Source organism: Neovison vison, chromosome 3 (assembly GCF_020171115.1).
Source record: "Neovison vison isolate M4711 chromosome 3, ASM_NN_V1, whole genome shotgun sequence".
NCBI classification, from domain to species: Eukaryota; Metazoa; Chordata; class Mammalia; order Carnivora; family Mustelidae; genus Neogale; species Neogale vison.
The window spans coordinates 9,421,482-9,443,309 of NC_058093.1; the positions used below are offsets into that span (position 1 = coordinate 9,421,482).

At 40.9% G+C, this 21,828-nt stretch overlaps 1 protein-coding gene and 1 non-coding gene across 6 annotated transcripts in view; both read right to left on the reverse strand.

Moving 5' to 3' along the window:
* Positions 1-21,828, reverse strand: part of ANKRD44 (ankyrin repeat domain 44) — a 321,175-nt gene that overhangs the window by 154,157 nt on the left and 145,190 nt on the right. For all 5 annotated transcript variants that reach the window (XM_044241217.1, XM_044241214.1, XM_044241216.1 and 2 more), the window contains exon 3: positions 7,889-7,967. In XM_044241217.1, the coding sequence (XP_044097152.1) occupies positions 7,889-7,967 (79 nt within the window). The remainder of the gene's footprint in view (positions 1-7,888; positions 7,968-21,828) is intronic.
* LOC122903767 lies at positions 126-265 on the reverse strand. Its single transcript, XR_006384000.1, has one exon. It is a non-coding gene; the product is annotated as a U4 spliceosomal RNA (small nuclear RNA).

Genomic DNA, 21,828 nt, shown 5'->3' on the forward strand with positions numbered 1-21,828 from the left:
GGTGAAAATTATAAAGTAGGGCAATGCCAAGAGTTAGCAAGAGTTATCAAGGGTATGGAGAAATACTAAGACTTCCTACAGGCGGTGGGAGCATGGGCTGGTACAACCGTCTTCAGGAAGCAGTTTGGTTCCACCTAGGAAAATTGACAAGACATGTGCCCTACTACCCAGCACCCCCCAGTTGTATACCCTGGACAAACTCTATTAGCAATAATTGCGCCTCGGATAAACCTCATTGGCTACGATACTGCCACTGCGCAAAGCTTACCCTAGACAAACTCTATAAGAATGTTCACTGCAGCATGTTCATAACCGCAAGAAACTGGAATCTTAAGTGTTGGTTGAAAGGAAAATGGATAACTACGTTGTGGTATATTTGTACAATGGAATGCCCCCGTCATGGAAATGGGGGGGACTGAAGTTTTATCTATCCAGACACAGAGGCACTTCTAAAACACAACATGAATGAACAAATGAGGTTGCAAAGTATTACCTATGGCATAATGCCAGTTATATAAAGTTTTTAAATTTACAAAAACAATTCTATACGTGGTTTGTGGATACAAAGGCATGAAATAAAAATGATAAATGTAGCTAAAGAAACAGATACCCATTGTGGATAGTGGTTTTTTCTAGGGAGGGGTGGTGGGAGAAAGGCTGAAGGAATTCTGTCAAGTGCACTCAAGTGTGTCTTCAATATTTTATTTAGGAAAAAGGTATGAGGGGCGCCTTGCTGGCTCAGTTGGTTAAGCTTCTGCCTTCAACTCAGGTCATGATCCCGGAGTACCAGGATCGAGCCCTGCGTCAGGCTCCCCATTCAGTGGGAGACCCTGACCCTTCTCATGCGCTCTCTCTCTCTCTCTCTCTCTGACTCGCAAATAAATAAATAAAATCTAAAAAAAAAAATGATACAAACATGGAAAAAATGTTAAGATTTCTTAAAGCTTGGTGTACCCAGGTATTAGATCATTCTCCATATTTTCTCTGTTTGAAATATTTACCATCAAACATTCTTAAGAAAGCTAGCACATTTGAAGTGTTATGTTTCTTCATAAAAATGGGGAGGATTGAAATGCTTTTTCTTATACTATTTTTTGTTCTCAGTTAGTGGCCCTTTTCCTTGGTAAAAATAAAATGACATTTCCCTGTATAAAGTAGCCCAGTCATAGCCTCTTCCAGGACGTTCCTAAGGCTCACCCCAGGAGAGTAAAGGATTAGGAACCACAACTGCTGTTGGATTTCTAGATAACCTTGGTTGCACAGTCCAATTTGAAAAGAAATTTTCAGTTTAACAGTGTGTTCCTTCCTGGTCTCATTGTTCCTTCTCATGCTCTCTTCCCTCCACAATCACTGTAGCTGACCCCACAGGTAGACCCCCAGCTACAGAACAGAGGCAAATCTGCACACCCAGAAAAGGTGGACCACGAAGTCCATGACCATCCAAAGGTGAGAGAGCTCTAGAATCTGATGGAATCCTTCGCCGCCTCTCCAAATGTCATCTTATCACCTCATTTTGAATCTAAGTATCACAACCCAGTAGCTCCTCACCAGGCAGACCACGAGGAAACTAACAAAGGGCACAGTGCCTGTGTGTGGTACCTTCCCAGACCTGCACCCACCTGCTTTGTCCACTGTGTGTTAAAATCTTACCTTTAGTCTCCCTCTACCTTCTCCCTGCCCCCCCCATCCTCCCTTCCTCTCTCTCTCCTTCTCTCTCTTATACACACAACCTATTTCTGTCTTTGTGTGTGTGCACTAGAATGCTCTATAACATGTTTCTAAAGGAAGTAACTACGGGTTAATGTTAAGATGAATCCTCATGAATGTGTTATAAAAGGTTAGTTGTGAAAGTAAAATGCTGGGAACTTTGAGGATAGACAAAGAAGAGTTGGTTAAATAAATCCTTATATAGCCATATGAGGTAGCTGTGGTTATTTAAAAGAATTCCTAATAATGTGGAGAGATGTTCACAAACTACTGTTATGGGAAAAAAGCAAGTACTGAAATAGCCTGTATGCAATGAGCCCAGTCTGTAGAAACACTAAACGGTCGAGAAGGATGAACCATTAAAGCCCCAAGATCACTTCCTGGCCCATGGTAAGTGCTACCTAACGCTTGCTCACTATTAGCAGAGCAGAGTCAGGGACTCGGGGACAGAAACTGGGGCATCAGCCAATGGCACAATGTGCCAATTTAGTTCTAAGGCCAGGGCAGACCTAAGTTAACAGTTGCTCATTGAAGGACGCTTCTTGGTTAAAAGAGAAATTCCTTAGTGTCTCTTCCATTGAGCCGGTTTGAACAGCAGCTATGAAAACCTGCCTGCCCGGATGAAAGGCAACAGTCCTGAGTGAAATAAGTCAAGCAGAGAGAGTCAATTATCATAAGGTTTCACTTCCTTTGAAGCATAAGAAATAACATGGAGGGCATTGGGAGATGGAGAGAAGAGGATTGGGGGAAATCGGAGTGGGAGACAAACCATGAGAGACTGTGGACTCCGAGAAACAAACTGAGGGTTTTTGAGGGGCGGGGGATGAGGGGTTGGGTGAGCCAGGTGGTGATATTAAGGAGGGCACGGATTGCATGGGGCACTGGGTGTGGTGCCTAAACAATGAATCTTGGAACACTGAAAAGAAATTAAAAAAATAAATAAAAGCAAAAAAATAAAAATAAATAAAATACAATAAAAAATAAAACCTATAAAAAAAAAAGAAAAGCAACACTCCTATTTTACTTCATGTTTTGATCATATGAATAATGCATGAATGCACTGTTTTGGGTTTTTTAAATGAATTCACATATTTGGGTAAATTCCTCTTTAGTATCATCCTCAGTGCTGGACTCTTCCCACTTACTGGGAAAAAAACCACTGCTCTGAGCCTGGTGCATAAGCTTCCAGTTTCTTTAATCCCTTTACATGCCAATCTGTGTACCATGGAAAACTGAGAGAATGAAGCTGAGTGGTCAGTGCAATATTCTTTTTGTGTGTTTAAAACATTATGCAATAATTTAAGAAAACCAACAGCTCTGTTGACACTTACAGTATGAGTCCATTCTTTTTAATTACCACGTGTATTCCGACACACAAACACATTATATTTTTTAGATACTCTCCCTATTGATGGGTATTTCATTTGCTTCCGATATTTCTTTATACAAACAGTGCTGCTGTGACCCTCCATAATGTGATTCCTCATCCAAACATCAAGCATTTTCTAGGACGGACCGTTAGAAACGGACTTCTATCACGGGTCATGCACGCTTTTGGTCCTAATCCTTTAGTCTTGGCCCTCCAAAGGGAGCTACTGTATGAGACTGCTTCATTTCCCACATCCTCATCAACACTGGGTATTATCATTTAAAATACTGCAAATCTGATAGGGAGAAAATAGCATCCCATTTCTAATTTTTTTCTGTTTAATAGTGAGATTGGGGATTTTCTAAGATGTTTGTTTACTGGCCATTTGCAACTCATTCTCTGAGAATTGCTTGTTCATATTCTTGGCCTATTTCCTCTATTTTGCCATTATATTGTTATTATATATTATACGACATATGATATATTCTACTCTATTGTTTTTTTCTTATAATTTATACATTTACATGGTATTGTTGTTCCTGTTATTATTTATATATTCTGAAAACTTCCAGTTTTAAGTAGATCCAAAGTGGCGTTTAATAATTCAAATTCTTTCAAGGGGAAAAATGACCCCAAGCTCGCTAAGTATCACAAAGCAACACAAACCAGGCGTGTCACAAACAACCCACACCAGCACTGTTTCTGTGCAGCGTTAAAGTCACTTGAGGAATGGAAAAATAATTAGAAATCTAGGAGGTGGCTTCCTTCAGTCTCTGTCCCTCCATGCATCCACCTCCAGAAGGTTAAACAGCCAGCTGCCAGGAAAATCTCCTCTCCCCGAACAGCAAAATTATTATGACAAAAGCAGAGTTATCTGACCGGGAACGAAGGCCTATTTCATCAGTGTCATCCCCCTGCCACGGGCTTCCTCACCCTCTTCCGTCCAACACATCCAAGAGTCTTGTTTACATGTCAGAGGGAGACGTCGGAGAAGGTTTCGAGTTGAATATTTATAACTGATTTTTCTAGAGGAAGCTTCATGTTATTTACCTGCCTGTCAGGCGCCACTGTGCACTGAAGGACACAGAGTCTGCATGTCTAATGATTTAAGGCAAACACTTTTTACCCAAGGACATTTTGAAGCTTGAACATTAAAAAAAAAAAAAAAAAAGAGCTAGGCTATAACTGATTCTCCAGAAACAAAGATCCAACTCAAAGTTGTCAGGCATCTACACTAATTATAGACGAAGTATGCTTACATCATACCCCTATTACCACTTCTTTTTTTTTTTTTTTATAGAGATCAGGAGTAAAGGAAACTAAGTCTCTTTCCCAGAGGCAATGTTTCTGTTCTCTTAGCCTTGTCATTTAGGAAGAAGTAAAACAAAGGAAAAAGGTAGACTAAGGGATTGAAAAACCTTACAGGCCAGAGAGAAGGACTGATTCTTAAGGCTGGGTTATCCAAAATTTGACTTTTAATTGTAGAAATAAATACAAAAGAAAGATCATAAATGAAATACGAATATAATAGAATGAAATCAGCTAGCTATTGATTTTGCTTTGAAACAAACAGACCGGTACAGCCCAGGAGCCCTGTCGTTCAAAGCAATGACCTTGGAAGAGTGTATGATAATTCAGTGTTTGTGGCAATTGCTTAAAACATTTTTCAAACTCCCTTCGGACTTGCCTTTAGAGCTAGCTGACACACCCACCAGAAAAGTCTCATTACTTTATAATCACACCACACTGAGGACGCTAAAACCAGCACCACTTGGTTTAATCAAAAAAAAAAAAAAATCAAATCCAACCACAAAAGGATGAATGTTTATTATGAATTAAAAAATCAAAAGAATGACCTGCCGCCTACTCTGAAAACAATTTGCATTGAAAACGGTTGTCACCTTTTGACAAAATCACAGGAAATAATTTTACAGGAATACCACTTGTTTTTGTGGCCGACGTTCTAATGAATATCATTTTTTAAAAGATTTTATTTATTTATTTGACAGAGAGAGAACGATCACAAGTTGGCGGAGAGGCAGGCAGAGAGAGAGGGGAAGCAGGCTCCCCGCTGAGCAGAGAGCCTGATGCGGGACTCGATCCCAGGACCATGGGATCATGACCTGAGCTGAAGGCAGAGGCTTAACCTACTGAGCCACCCAGGCGCCCCTGATGAATATCATTTTTAATGAGTAGTTACACCTCACAAACACTTGGCATGGTAGAAGATGGGTCCTTGCCGTTTTCTTCCTTCAGCCCAGGACTTGAACCCTTGTGTACCCCAAGCTTCTCTACAGAGTCCTATCACTGGGCTCATGGTCCCTTGTGTTCAGCTTCCTGGAGCCGGACCCTAGTCTCTGAACTCTTAGCCACTGATGGCTTCGCCTGGTCTCATTCGTGTATCTCCAGCAAACGATTTAGCAAACTCTTAACCTTCTCTTGACCTTAACCCCGACTCGGCTAGTTCCCAAACAGAAGTCAGAGGCAGGGGCTGGAAATAAAGCCAGGATTTGAACTGGTGGTTGTAAGAAGAGGAAAGTTTCAAAGCTTGAATTCCACCCTTTCTACTCAGAGACATTCGGGGTTCCATCTTCCTGGCTACTAGGAGATAAGGTCGGTAGGAATTGAGTGGGCTTGGGTTACACCACGCTCCATAAGTTAATACAACAATGGAGTACACAGCTGTAATGGGCTATTCTGGCAAGGCTAAATTATTTGTCCAACATGGGAATCATTATCACCTCATTCATTATTAAATTGGAAAAAAAATTTGGTTGGATTCCCTGAAGCATCAGCCGCCAGATGTAAGCTCAGAAATGAAATCATCTTGCTCCTGTGATGATATTTCTTTAGGAATTTAATATACAAATTGAATTAAGGACCTTTCAGGGAAATTAAAGCCTTGTGAATTCCAAGAGTTTGTCTAAGCTTCCAGAGTTGAGTAAAATTTCAAAAGCACTTCCCCCAATGCTCTCCCATACCCTAAGCCTCCCTAATTTGATAGGAGGAGGAGGAAAAATTCTGTAGCACGCGCCATCCAAATTATACTAGAGAGGCTGACAGCTCAGTGATTCTAAGACCACACGGGTGTGAACAATCCCTCCAGGCTCTACTGGGTAAGCCCCACGTAAGAGAGACTGCTGGGCTCCATCTCACGTGATGGTGATGTGAAGCCACGTTTCTCAAATGTCAGCAGCCCGCGGATGTCTGAAGAGACAGATGGGTCAACTTCATGCTGCAGAATTAACATCTTCCTTCAGAAGTGGAAAAACAATCCAAAAAACAAAGTTGGGAGTCCAAGACAAAATTTTGAATTTGCACGTTCATGAACTAAGCATTCCTCTGAGAGTCTGAGATGTCTCTTAGTACATTTGGATGGTTGGGACCACTCCAGTGTCATCCCACAAAATTCTTTATTTTACACCCCCACTGATTCTGCCTACAATCTTCCACGGACCAAATTTCCACTGCCGGGGCCACCGGCCAGGGGTGTACTGGCTCTTGGCCACAGTCTGTGCCTGTACCAAACAATACATGTTTGCTTGGATCACAGCCCTGGAACATCTTTAAAATTGTCAGAAGGAAGGCCTACTCTCGAAAGCACAGGAATGCCACATAAAATCTAAGCTGGGTTCCGTGCAACCATCAGGAGCACAGGGCACGCACGTTGTATGCCGCAGAACACTTGTTTCCTGGGAAAATCCACCTCCAGAACATGAACACGACAAAAGTAAGAGCCACGTGAATCATCCTGGTGTATCACAGCACAATTCTCGGGTTTGGTTCTGTTTTGTTTTCCACAGTGTTCCCCACATCTGTTTGAATACACGCATTAATTAGCTCCTACCTTTGCATAGTTTACTTTGGAATTCTACAGTTTCCCTTTACTACCGCAAACAAAGGCAAAACCTTAGTATAGGCCTCTTGCATAGTCTGTGGGCAGAAGTATTTCCTCCAGATTTTAATCGCCCTAAACGAAAAGGAGGAGGGGGAAAGCCAGCCAGTCTGCAATCCACACCAAGACACATGTGTGCGCTCAGATCCATTCCGGGGATTTGTCTAGCAAATACTCAAGGGAGAAAGCACATATTGGTTTTGGAAACCAGTTTGGTGAGATGTACTAAGCACAAAGGTTTCCAAAAATGAAAGCACTGACATTTCTAAACCCCATGAGATATTTAAGAAAATAAAGAGAATAATATCATAAAACCACGTTTGCCAAATCTGCTTCCAATCTTTTTTTAAAGAAAGTATTTTACAGAGTTGTGGTCTCTTTTACCCTTCCCTGAAAATATCTCTCACTCAACCACCCCTCAGAGGTAACCACTATCTGGAAATTGATATGTTTCCTTTCCTTCCATGTTTTATTACATAGTCATAGTCATGTGTCCATAGACAAAACATAGTATTGTTTTGCCACAATTTGCCAATTTAAATGTATATAAATACACACATACATTTGGCGTTTGTTTGTGTAGGCTTTAAGGAATGAGTTTTGTTTATTTTTTTTAATAATGAAAAAAATGCAAAGATATTCACACCTACGGAATTCATCTACAATACAGGGCCTGATTAGTCAGAAATGAGACTTTCAAGGCAACATAAATGTTTTACTGAAGACATCATTTTTCATTGAGAACAACCTTTTGCATTGTTTTTTTTGTCTACTGATAAAATCGCTGGTCAAATCCACTTCCATGAGCACAATAAAGAAATGTGTTTGGGTTCGCTGAAGTAGTTGATCTAGTGATTGAATTTCTAGTCATTGAACTTTGCATCTGCACCTGACTTTTAAGAACAGCTGGTATTTACCTGACAGAATGAGGAGTTCGATGATCTCTGCATCTCCCAGGAATGCAGCCACGTGAAGTGGGGTTCGCTTCTCAGAATCCTGAAACAGCATCAAAGATAATCAAGTCAGTGGAAGCTTGCGGTGCCTTCCGCAGGCAGAGTAAAACACGTCACTCGCTCTGAGGTTAATGCTTGTAGGAGAGAGCGAAGGCCAAAACCTACTCAGGTGAGCTCTGCGTACACATTTCTCTCTGCATCTCCCAAAGTCACAAGTACACAAGATCCTGCCCTGTGTCTGTGTGTTGTGTTTGTCTCCCTGCTCCTTTTGTTGGAGCCTCGCTCAGGTCAGGGACAGCCTATCACACAATGGATAAGAAATTCAATTTATTTTCAGACCTTCCTTATGGTGAAAACAAAACAAAAACACAGAAACAAAAACTCAAACCCTTCTACCTACCTTAACAGCAGTGTTGAAAGCATGCAATGATTCGTTTTCTTTCTAATGGAACATAGCAGAATTCTTCACAAGGACATCAAACATTAAGTACAGTCACCTTCTCCTTTCTATCTCTATGAACTGTTGCCTAGCTCACTACCCATTCATGTGACACTTACTGAATGCCTATCACGTGCCACGGACCAGATTTGGGGTTCAGTCCTTGCCCTCATGAAATTTACCTTTAAGTGGGGAGGCTGCCAGTATTCATGGAAACCAAAGGCACGTGACATCATCTCAGATGGTGATAAAGGCTATCCCAAAACTAAAACAGGGTAATGGGATCCAGTGACTAGAGAGATGGGAACAAGATTCCTTAGACGGAAAGAACAAGACCTTTCTGAGAACACTGACACTGAAGCTGAGAGCTTCTTTGTTTTACAGATGAGAAAACTGTGGCTCAGATGAATTATGAAATTTACTCCAGACCCCATAGGTATATAGCAGAGCCAAGATTGGACTTTTTCCTATCAGTCTTCAGTCTCAGTCCTTGGCAAGGCATTTAACATATTGTGTTGTTAACACGATAAAATGCAGGGGGAAAAAATATTTCTTCTCCATCTGTAAACTGGAATCTCTGATGAGAGAATTCAAGATAATGTCAGTAAATAAAACCCTAGGCAGGCACGAAGCTTGGCCCAAGCACACCAAGAGCTCTAGGCAAAGCTCTTTTGCCATGAGCATAGAGAGTCGTGAGATATCTAACCTCCAAGACGAAGAACCCCACAGGGGAAAGAACTGGCCTTCCTCCTCTCTGTCCCCACAGGAGCAGAAAACTAGATGCTCAGGGTAGATCAGCCAAACTGAACAGGTCCGTGTGCACTGCTTCTTCTACAAACTTCCCTGACCATTCCACACAGTAACCAAAGTTTGTAGGCTACGTCCTTGAGGTTTTGCCTAAAACCAACATGCATTTTAGTTTCAAGATCAGTGAAGTTGCTGTTGATATTAATCCTCAGTCCTGTTATCGCTTGATTACACAACCGACCCAACCACCCTCGGATTTGCCCAAGGACGCCGTTCTGTTTTCCAACAGTTCCAGCCCTCAGCGCTTTCTTAGTCTCTTTCAGACTACTGCTTTTGGGCATTTTGTGACTCATTAACATCTAAAACAGATGGCAGACAGGAGATATCTTCAAATCAGTCTATCTCTTAGGAGGCCTGGCAAGTAGGTTTCACGAAGGGTTGGACTTACTTGTAAGTGGATAAAAAAGAGAAGTCTGAATTGGATTGGAATTCACACCGTCTGTGTGTGTTGCAGCGATTATTACAGTAAGTGGAAAGAGGGCAGTCATGTAACGATTCCATATAAAGTAAAGGTATGCCATAGAACATTCTGAAAGATATACAACCACCGTAATCCTCTTATCGTTATGTCACACTCTCCGTGAAAATAGAGATTCAGTATTTGAAAACTTGAAAAACATTTCAAATGTATTAATTGGCACAAAGAACTATATGAAGAACGGACACTAGACGTTCACAAGTGTTTTCCGTTTTGCTCTCTCTACAGCACGTGCCATCTTACCCTCAAATTCTCTCTAAATCCCCACTGTATCTATGAAACATTTCTCTTGAGTCTTGTGACAAAAGTTATCTAATTATATGCTCTTCTGTCAACTGAACTGGTTCCAGGGTTTGGTTCAACAAATTAAACCTTACCTAAGTGATTTAAACAAGGACTAACCCAGTCCAAATTATGACTTCATCTGACCTGAAGCAAAGTCAATGCTCTGCTTGAAAGCTTGGCCTCAAATAAAAAGCCAAGAAAACCTCAATACCTAAAACTGGCTGGTCTGTCATTATAAGACAGGCTTTGTTGATTCTGTGGCCCCTTTTATGACACGGCTTGTTCAAACTGAAGACTTTATAACATAAAATGGGTGTGTGTCATGTGAGATCACATAGTAAAAATTCTTGATAGTAACTACCAGCGTTCCTGTTGACATGCTTTTTTTTTTTTAAGATTTTTATTTATTTATTTCATAGAGGGACAGTGAGAGAGAGAATGAAAGGGGGGAAGGTCAGAGGGAGAAGCAGACTCCCCATGGAGCTGAGAGCCTGATGTGGGACTCGATCCCAGGACTCTGGGACCATGACCTGAACCGAAGGCAGTTGCTTAACCAACTGAGCCACCCCGGTGCCCTGTTGACATGCATTTAAAGGTTTCCTGAGGCTTCCAGAACAACTATACCAACAGTGACGTGCCACAGACAGGTAGCTAAAAAAGATCTGTATTCAGGCAGCAGTTCTTTGGTTCTCCAAAGTGTCAGAGCTATCTGAATAATTTCACGTGCTACCAAGACCTCAACTAAGAAAGCAATGCACTTAACTAAAATAACAGTAACTAATGATGAGGGGTTACAAACACCAGCACTCTACGGAGGAACCTGTGTGATAGACAGGGTCATGAGCGGAGAGGAAAATAACAGAGCCACAGTAATCACCGCCCTCGGTCAGGTCGGTCAAATCAGCCGGGAGGTTGCCATTCGCCCTCTGCCCAAGTATGAGTCCAGTCCACTTGACCACAAGCTAGGCAAATGGACAAGGAGATGTAATGGTAGAAAAGGGAAGGCAAAGAGTCTGGGGAAAAGAGTATACTAGTAATAATACTAGCAAAAAGGTGTTCTAGGCCAATGGTATCTAGAAAAAGAAACAAAACCTAATTATGGAGTGCTTTGATTTTTTTCCCCCCAAAATGCCTTTTATCTGTTCTACTACTTGAATCTTGCAACATCCCTATAAGAGCAGACACATCTCTCAGACACTTGCTGTTAAGTCTTATTATCATCATTTGAAAGATAATGATTTTTTTAGATCGAAAAGCTAGGGAGAGAGTGTATCATTGCCCAGCACCCCGGGAGAGGAGATGAGGTGAAGAACTAGAGCTGACACCCTCACATGCAGACAAATCCTTGACGTGGTCTTGAAGAAAGATTCTTGAAATGAATTCATGTGGAAAAAAAGCCAGACACTCTCACAGGTAGACGGAAAGGCAGTGCCTTGGCCTAGATTCCTGACGAGGGAATAATAGTGTCTCCACTGAGCATCTGCATTCCCCGAATCTGTCCTCATGTGCTTTGGGGTTTCGAATTCACAATACCTGCACAGTCCAGGAACTTTCAAGCTGAAAAATAGGCATAAAGTTGGTTCTGGGCCAAGGACATCCGCAGGGTGTCAAGAAGAAACAAAACCTGTCTAAAGAGACGTGTCTTCGATACAAGCAACTTAGGACGCCCACAGCTAAGCTCCCAGTGAAGACGAGCTCACGTGGAAGCAAATTAGCCAGAAGCAAGAGTCAGCAGGCGCAACACCCAGAGAGAACCTGAGATAACAGAAGAATCAGAGATATGAAAAACGTTTAAAATCATTTAATGGGGGTGCCTGGGTGGCTCAGTGGGTTAAAGCCTCTGCCTTCGGCTCAGGTCATGATCTCAAGGTCACGGGATCGAGCCCCACATCGAGTTCTCTGCTCGGTGGGAAGCCTGCTTCCCCCCCTCTCTCTCTGCCTGCTTGTGTTCTCTGTCAAATAAACAAAACCTTTAAAAAAAATAAAAAAATAAAATCATTTAAGATACGAAGGACAAACCCCAAAAAGAAAAAAAAAATTCTTTTTAAATGAACAAAATTTGAGGAAGAAGAGTGCAGGGAGAGTGTCAGAAAGCAGAGCAGACCCCTGAGGCTGGCAGTCGCCTAAGGCTTGGGTCTAAGATGAAAACAAGAAGCGTAAACAAGAAGGCCAGGAAAAGAAAAAATAAGGACCGTGACCTTGGGATAAGAGCCACTTACTCAGCCATATGTTCTAGACGTGGACCTTTATCGAGAAGTTATTCTACCCTAGGCATTACGGTGGGTGTCAGGAATACAAAATGTAAAACATCCTGTCCACACCCTAAAGAAACTTACAGTCCAGTTCCTGGTTTCCAAATATAGGGCAGCTGAATAAAAGTAATAACAGGAAAGTGGCAATTAGTGATATTTGTGAAGTTAAATGATTTAAGAAAATTACCAAAAGCAACGAGACAAATGTCTTCATGAATACTGCCCTGAAACCCACCCTGGGCAGGAAATCTAAAATGACAAAGAAAAAAAATCGCTTCTGAATTAGGAAATAAGCACATCTTGTCCAGGACTCCCTAGAAACCCACTGGCTCCAGCTTATCTGGAAGCTTTGGAAACCCAGGGCCAGACTTCCAGGTCAGCCTGTATCTTACAGGCTGACTTAGGGATTGTTTCTGGATCAAAATTAGAATCGAGGACCAGGCCAGGAGCAGAGTAGCCTTCAGACAGACACAGTGGCTGAGCTAAGAGCTCTGCTCTGTTTGTGTTCACAGCTGCCCAGTGCTCCCGTGGACGGTCCGCGATCACCGACGGCGGAGGGACGGTCATGGTGGTCTTTACAACACCCGTGAATGCAAGAGAAGAAAAATCCTTCAAACACAAGCATAGTATGGTCAACACACGAGAAATGACTCATCAGTGTATTTTTAAAAAGATTCTTCAAGTATCAAAAAAAAGACCTTTTCCCATTACCCAGCAGCTCTGATTCCAAGTAGCCCTTTGAAAATAGATTCGGACCCATGAAAAGTCACAGGTTTCTCCAGAAGGAAGGAAGGTAAACCCTTCCTTTCTATGAATAGCCAGAGACACACACAGCCAGCTGGCGTCTGAGCTAAATTTGCAGTATGTCATGGAGAGATCAGGCAGAGGAAGTTTCTGTCGTCTGTTTACCAAAGAGGCAGATGAAAGAAAATAGGGAACTTGAAGTGTGTGCGCATAAAGTGTGCTTGACATCGGCAGAGACGCCATAGTGGCAGCCGAAAATACCGTGTAGGGGGCACCCCAAGCCTCTGTTCTAAAGATTAAGAATTGTTTATTACGTGCTTTGAAATTCTCGGCTAGAAGTGCATGACCTAATCTTCATTTAAGTATCTATCATACACTAAAACAAATATCCCTCCCTACATATAAAACTCTTACATACCAAGACAGGCCGATGAAGCCATGGTAAGAAAACAACAGCCGCAAAGCCTGGCCGTCATGCAACACGGGTGTGAATTTCCCATCGTCAGTTCCAACTGCCACAAAGGGCAAAGAAGCAAGTTCGTTAGGCCCAACGAGCTTAATACGATAGTGAACAGAGATCACTAAGGGCAGGAGTGAACAGAAATCACTAAGGGCAGTGTCAAAACAGCTCTGAAGGCAAAATAGTTACGTGGAGATATTTCAAATCATGTGAAGAAAAGAGCCGAAGACGTGTGATAGATTTAAATCCAGCAAGACACAGAATGGGAAAGATGCTTGGTCTTCCAGTGAGGAATTACGAGACATTTATAAAGAGGAAAAGAAAGCAGAGAAACAAATGTCATGGTTCTTAAAATTTTCGTGTTTACTTTCAGGTTTTACCATCTCACGGATACAGAGACGGTACAGAAAATAACAGATCTGTATGTGCCCACCAGCAAAATCAAACAAGTTGACATTTCTATATTCGCTTCAGAACTCTGTTTAAAAAAAAAAATAGTTTTAGGAGTAAAGGGCCGTGAGTACTGTGACTTGCAATGGTTTGGAAAATAACTTGAGGTGTGTGTGTGTGTGTGTGTGTGTGTGTGGTGGGGGGGGAGGCAGAGATACAGAGATAGCGGGAGAGAGGAGACGCATTAGACTGTTTTCAATTCTTCATTATTACGAATGGTGTTGCAGTGCGCATCTGGGGGCAGGTACCAAGAAAAGGCAACGCTAGATCTCGGTGTATACGCACACCCAACTTTATTAGGTCTTTTCAAATAGCTTTCAAAAGTAGTTTCACATTTTATACTCCCCAGCCATAAATGTGTTCTCTCCCCAACATTCCTCCCAATAGTTGATGTTATCAATCTTACTACTTTTGCCCAATATGATGTGCCTCACACGACCGTTCACTGTTGCTCTGATCTGCATTTCAGTACCTACAAGTGAAATTAAGGCTCTTCTCATGTGTTTGTTAAAAGTTTTGTCTTCTTCAACTACGAATCACCTCTACCTATCCTTTACCCACTTCCATTCAGTTTGTCTTTTCCTTATGACGTGTAGAGTTTTTAATACATTGTTTAATTCAACTTTCAATGAAAACTCAAGTTATGCCCTCGCCTAGAAACAGTGAAGATGGATCAATGTCTACCCCAAGTTACCATAAGAGAAAAATTTAGTCATTATTCATCGTCCATGCATGCACTACCCTATGGAGCTGGATAGTCCTTAGCTGGAATTTTTTATGCCTCAAAGGTAACAGCAAGTCTCTGCCCCTACATACATCCAGCATCAAACAGCTTTATTTAGTCATCACTCTGTGGGTATTTTAGCCCATCCATTTGAACGTAACATGGGTGTATGAAAAACACTGGTACATTTTGCTATCTCTAAACATGTTCAAATTGTAAGTCCAAACCTCAAAACCACATCTAATTTTTAAAACTTAACAAGAATCACTCAAAAATCATTTAAAATGAAGGTAAAGTAAGAGAAATGAGAATGCCAAAGATGTTTGGATTGTATCTGCCTTAGGTAACTAAATATTGGATATTTTCATTATACTAATTTTTTAAAGTAAAATAATGCATATTAAATAAAAAGTATATCAGAGATGATATGTTTTCTAATTCGATCCTTGAGACACCGCTGTAAGGTACATATTATCATCCCCATTTGACAGTAGAGGAACCCGAGAATTTGAGATGATAAGCAACTTGACCAGAGTCAGAAAGCTAGTAATGGTAGAACTGGGATTCGGAACCAGATATGATTCCATTGTTCATGCTCTTGTTGACTCTCTGAATAGTTACAAGCCTTGGTAAACAAAATGAAATTATTTTTCATTACAATTAACACTCTTGACCTAATACTAAGACCTAAGGACAAAATTCTCATAAGCAAAAGTATAAGCATGCAAGAAGAATAAAGTTGGAGAATTAACATTACCTGGTTTTAAGATTTATCTTAAAGCTACAGTAATCAAGACATTGTATTGGTGCAAAAAAATATATATATGGACAACATACAGGATTTTAAAAAATGATAAAAAGGCAATTCACTGATGAAAGGATAGCCTTGTCAACAAATAGCATTGTAACAATTAGACAACCGCATGCAAATAAAATGAACTTTGAGCCATACCTTGCAGCCTGAACAGAAATTAAATCAAGATGGATCACAAAACTAAATGTTAAATCAAAAAACAAAACAAAACAAAACCAGGGCACCTGGATGGCTCAGTGGGTTAAGCCTCTGCCTTCGGCTCAGGTCATGATCTCAGGGTCCAAGGATCAAGCCCCGCATCACATCGGGCTCTCTGCTCAGCAGGGAGCCTGCTTCCCGCCCTGCCCCCCTGCCTGCCTCTCTGCCTACTTGTGATCTTTGCCTGTCAAATAAATAAATAAAATCTTTAAAAAAAAAAAAAAAACCTAAATGTAAACTCATAAAATATCTGAAGGAAACATAGGAGAAATTCCTTATGACCTGGGGTTGGACACACATTTCTTAGATCTAACACCCTGATAAATTGTCTTCCATCAAAATTAATAACTTCTGATCTAAACACACTGTTAGGAGAATGAAAAGATAAGCCTCAGAGTGGAAGAAAATATTTCTAAAGCATATATTAGATAAAATTTTCTATCTAGAATATACAAATAAACTCTCAAAACTCACTAACATGAAAGCAAACAATCCATTTAAAAAGTAGGGAAAAGATTTGAACAGATATTTCACCAAGGAAGATATATAGATAGCAAATAAGCAAATGAAATAATGCTCAACATCATTAATAATTAGGGAACTGCAAATTAAAATTATATAGTTATTAAATTGGCTAAAATTAAAAGGTCTGATGATATCCAGGGTTGAGAACGTAGAGAAACTGGAACATTCACACATTGCTGGTAGGAACACAAAATGGTACAACATCAGAAAACAATTTGATGATTTTTTAAAAAGTCAAATACAGACCTACTACATGATGCAGATTCTTAGGAATTTACCCTAGAGAACTGAAAGCATATGTCCATACAAAGATCTGCACATATGTGTTCACAACAGTTTTATGCGTGATAGCCAAAAATGGGAAACAACCCAAATTTCCACCAACAGGTGAATGAAAAAGCCACGGTATGCCCATGTAATGGAACAGTACTCAGCAGCTAGAAGGAATGAACTATGGCTTTATGCCACAGCGTAGATGAATCAAAGTAACTGCGCTTAGTAAAAGAAGCTAGTGGAAAAACAAGAGTACGTACTGTATTAATCCATTATAAAAAATTCTAGGAAACACAAGTTAAGGTACAGCAACCAAAAGCAGATTGGTTGTTGCCCAAGGAGGGAGGAAAGATTGAAAGGGGTGGGGATTAAGGATTATAAAGGGCCCAAGGAAGCTTGTGGGGGTGATGGGATGTTCATTATCTCCATTGTGGTAACTGTTTGATGGGTGTAAATATGTCAAAATGTTGCAAATGATATGTCTAGTATATTACATGTATATTAGTATATTACATTACTATATTACATGTCAATTATACCTCAATAAAGCAGAAAACACATAAGCAGGCAAATAAAATATTCCATTGTGGGGAACCTGGCCAGCTCAGTCAGTAGAGCATGTGACTCTTGATCCTGGGGTTTTGAGTTCAAGTCCCACGTTAGGTGGGGTGATTGCTTAAATAAACAAAACTTTAAAAAATTCTGTTGCTTGGGAAACAATAAAGAAGGACATATTTATGGATTTAAAAATATATATACCAGGCAACAAGGTAAATTCAGTTAAGAGGGAAAACAGCAGAATCTAATCAACCAATAATGTGTTAATTTTTGAGGCAACTCATGTCTTGCTAGTGTATGGACATAAAAGTGAAGTCCTTTGCAAAAGAATAGGGTGTTGGATTAAGTCTATATGTTTTAAAAATAGGCACAAGCAAGAGTTCTCTTCAAAATCCCTTGGAACATTTACATTTCCTAAACAAAACCTTTGACAAATGTGTATTGAGTACGGATGTGGAAATTAAGTCCAGAAAATCAAGGACAAGTGGGAAGGTGCGCTAACCTGTGGGCACATTCCAGCAGCGGATTACCAGGGGACTTTGGAGATCTTACCACACTACGCAGAGTTCCCCAAATAGCAGAAGCCCTTTTAGATCGATTTCTGCCTGGGGAAGTTGATGGAGGGCCAACTATTTGAGATCATTTGGCAAGGAACACATCTTGAGAGGAGAAACAGAACATGGAAAAGGATTCTCATCTTCTCGTCCTACAGAATGGAAAACTGGCCAAGATGCTTGTATTTTGTTGCCAGTGAATCAGTAACAGACATGGGGCCACTGCGGAGACATTACGAGGAGTGTGTGGTGAAAACCAGAGCAGGTCTTCAGAGCACCACCCCCTCTCACATCCTGAACGCTAATAAAGTTCACAGCTGTTCTGTGGAGCCTCCCAAGCATATTCAGAAGCAGTGTCTTTCAGCTTAATGCATTTGTTGAACAGTTTTTATGAAGAAACCATACTTCTTATGCAGGTGGGAATGTTTTACTGCTAAGGCCATTTAAGGAAACTTGTAGGTTGGAACTGCTCTTGGTTCCAAAGAGCTAAACAATGAGGTGAGAAGTCTGGGTTCAGTTAGGGCCCCCGCCTTAAGCTCACTGTCTCTTCTAATGACTTCATTAACCAACTTCTTCAACAAAACAGAGATGCCTAAGATGAAAGGCAGATAACCAAGAAAATAACTGGAAAGTTATCTCCTGTTGATGAAAGAGTGAAGAGGAAGCAGCTGCTAGCTTTTCACAGCTACAAGGGGCTGCAAGGGTGAAAATACGTCATCGGGTAAATGACAGAGTAAGAATCAAAATCTCAGGTGAAGAAGCCTAAAACCACAAAATATTAGAACTGGAAAGCATTTAGGACATCCAGAGAATGTAATTGATTGGCCCAAGGTCGCATGGTTATTAACGGCAGTGGTGGAACCCTTCATTCGTACAAATGACAAAATATTTACTGGGGCTTTCTAGGTGCCAGGCACCATGCTAAGTCCTAGCCTCAAAGATTGCCACTCTCTTGGGTATTACACTAAGTGAAATAAGTCAATCAGAGAAAGACAATTATCATATAATCTCATTGACATGAGAAATCTGAGAAACAAGACAGAGGATCACAGGGGATGGAAGGGGAAAATGAAACAAGATGAAACCAGAGAGGGAGACAAATCCTAAGAGACTCTTAATGTCAGGGAAAAAAACTGAGGGTTGCTGGAGGGGAGAGCCAGTGGGAGGGATGGGGTGGTTGGTGATGGACATTGGGGAGGGCATGTGCTATGGTGAATGTTGTGAATTGTGTAAGATTGATGAATCACAGACCTGTACCCCTGAAACAAATAATACATTATATGTTAATTTAAAAAAAGAATCCCATTCTCTTTATTATGGGCAGTGGACTCTTTACTACAGTAGACTAATATTAGATTAATCACACCAGTCAGCAAAGAGCAGACACACACAACACAGTGTTAGAAAATGTCAGAGAGAAAGAAAGAGTGTGGTATGAAAGGAGACAATGTTCAAAGATGTCAACTCTGGATATAACATTAACTTAGGGACTGGGTCTCTCTCTCTCATACACATGTGGGTGAGGGGAGAGGAATTAAAATCAAAAGCTTATAAAAATAGGTTCTGTAGTCATAGAAAATCATCCTAACAGGTTCTGTAGTCATAGAAAATCATCCTAACTTTTTTTTTTCCTAAGTTTTTTTTTCAGCCTCCAGGTGGATATTTTACAAACAGAATTTATATGTAATACTGAGGGTAAAATTCACCAGTGGAGTTATCTGGACATCCCAGATCAGCTCAGTGTACCAAGATGGTTACAGTGATTACCTCTGGGTGAATAATTTTATGAGTGTTCTTCACTTTCTTGTTTCTTTGCCTGCATTTCAAGACTTGTACATAATGCAGTTCAGAAACAAGAAAACACAATTCCATTTCTGAATCAGAAAAGGCTTTCCTATTAAAAAACAAGCAAACAACAGTCTACTCTAACAAGAGCTGGTTTTAACTAATTACATATAAATTTAAAGCACTGGACATTATTTATTGTCCAAAGCATTCATTATCTTGTAGTATGTTTTAGTGTGTGAATGTAATTTCTTTGCAAATGACAAAACATTATGTCTGTGATTAAACATGGAGAGATTCTAATTTGCATAATGTTCCACAAAGTTGCCAGAGGGCTGTCCTATACATTATCTAATTCTTAAGAAAACCCAGGGACATTAATCAAGTAGCTTTGTTATCCCCATTCTATAGAACAGGACTCAAGGCTGATTCTGAGAGTTAAAGGACTTTCCCAGAGTGTTCTGTATTCTCTCACAATACCATATAAAGCCTTATAACAAGTAACATTGCTCTTCAAGGAAAAACCTATTGCTACCCTCTTCATAGCCTTTGGAGGCCTTTGGTCCTATTATTACTGTTTCTGTCAAGTGTCCTGCAGGATAGGGACACACACACACTACTTTCATTAGCGACATCTTCGTAGGGCCACAAGAGCGAAGACTGTGGAGTCAGAGTGACCTAACCTTGAACCCCTCCTCTAACACTTTTGAGCTGTGTGATGCCGGACAAACAAAGCAACTCTGAGACTCATCTTCCTCTAGGATCACCTCTCTTACAGCCACAAAGTAAGTGTCTGATAAATACTAGCCACCCTACATGTGCACCCCAGTGTTTATAGCAGAAGTGCCCACAACAGCCAAACTATGGGAGGAGCCTAGATGCCCATCAATAGATGATGGATAAAGAAGATACGGTATGAGCAAGATGGCGGAGGAGTAGCGGACTGAAATGACATCAAGTCGCAGGAGATCAGCTAGATAGTTATCAAACCATTCCAAACCTACAAACTCAACAGGAGATCGAAGAGAAGAAGAGCAGCAATTCTAGGAACAGAGAATCAACCACTTTCTGGAAGGTAGGACATGCAGAGAAGTGAATCCTAAACCATGGGAAGATAGACCACGGCGGGAGGGGCCAGCTCCCGGCAAGTGGTGGAGCAGTGGAGCACAAAATCAGAACTTTTAGAAGTCTGCTCCATGAGGGACGTTGCTCCAGAGGCTAAGCGGGGGTGAAGCCCTCCCAGGGCAGTGTCAGGACTGACTGACAGTCTCAGGATTCAGGGTCACAGAAAGACCAGGGGTATCTGAGTGTGGCAGAGCTGCCAGCTATCAGAGCAGGGAAGCCGGCTGCAGAGACAGAGCCAAGGTTACCTTAAACCATGATCCAAGACACAGTTGGGCCACTGCTCTTCTAGCAGAGACCCCATAAGTGACAGATCTGGAGAGACCCCCTCCCTCCTCCTCCAGGAGGAGTGGTGCAGAAGCATGCTGCAGGAATCTGCTGGGTTTGAAGACTCCAAACGGGGCTGTGCACCAGAGATAGAAACACTATGCCGCAGGCCAGGTGAGCTCGGAGCACTGCCAGAGACCAGGGAGATGGGCGTGATTGACCGCTTTTCTCTGAGGACGCCCTGAGAAGTGAGGCCCTGAGCTCTCAGCTCCTCTGGGCGAGGGATTGGGAAACTGCCATCTTCATTCCCATCCTCCAAAGCTGTACGGAAAGTGTTCAGGGAATAAAAGCTCCTGAGAGTGAACTCGAGCAGATTACTTAACCTGGTCCCTGGCAAAGGTGGTGCAATTTGGCCTCGGGCAAAGACACTTGAAAATCACTATGGCAGGGCCCTCCCCCAGAAGATCAGCAAGAACATTCAGTCAAGACCAAGTTCACCCATCAACGAGAACAGTGGAACTCCAGAGCTAGGGGAAAGCAGTGCCTAGAATTCATGGCTCTTTCACCATGATCTTTTAGTCTTAAAAAGTTAAATTTTTTAAATTTTCTTTTCTTATTCTATTTTTTTAAACTTTTCCTCTTTCCTCTTATAACATTTTTAAACTAGTTTATCTTAACAATATCTTTTTAAAAAAATCTTTTTAAATCTTCATTATTATAGTCATATTTTATCCCTCCATTGTATTTAACCTTGTTTTTTGTATACATATAGGTTTTCTTTTGTTTAAAATTTTGGGATACAATTCTTCTAATAGATCAAAATATACCCTAAATCTAGCACAAAGCTTCGTTCTAATCTCCAGCCTGATCACACTTTCTCCTCTTTTTTTTCCAACCAACTTACCAATTCTTTTTTTTAAATTTTTTTTTAAATTTTCGTCTTTATAGTCATATTCTATCCTTTCATTGTGTTTACGCCTATTTTTGTATATATATAAGTTTTTCTTTATTTAAAATTTTGGGAGGTAGTATCTTCTAAGAGACCAGAATACACCCAAAAATCAAGTGGGTGGTTCTGTTCTATTCACCAGTCTAATATATATATATATATATATTTTTTTTTTTTTCTTTTTTCCCCTTCTTCTCCCCCTGTTTTGGGTCTCCTCTGA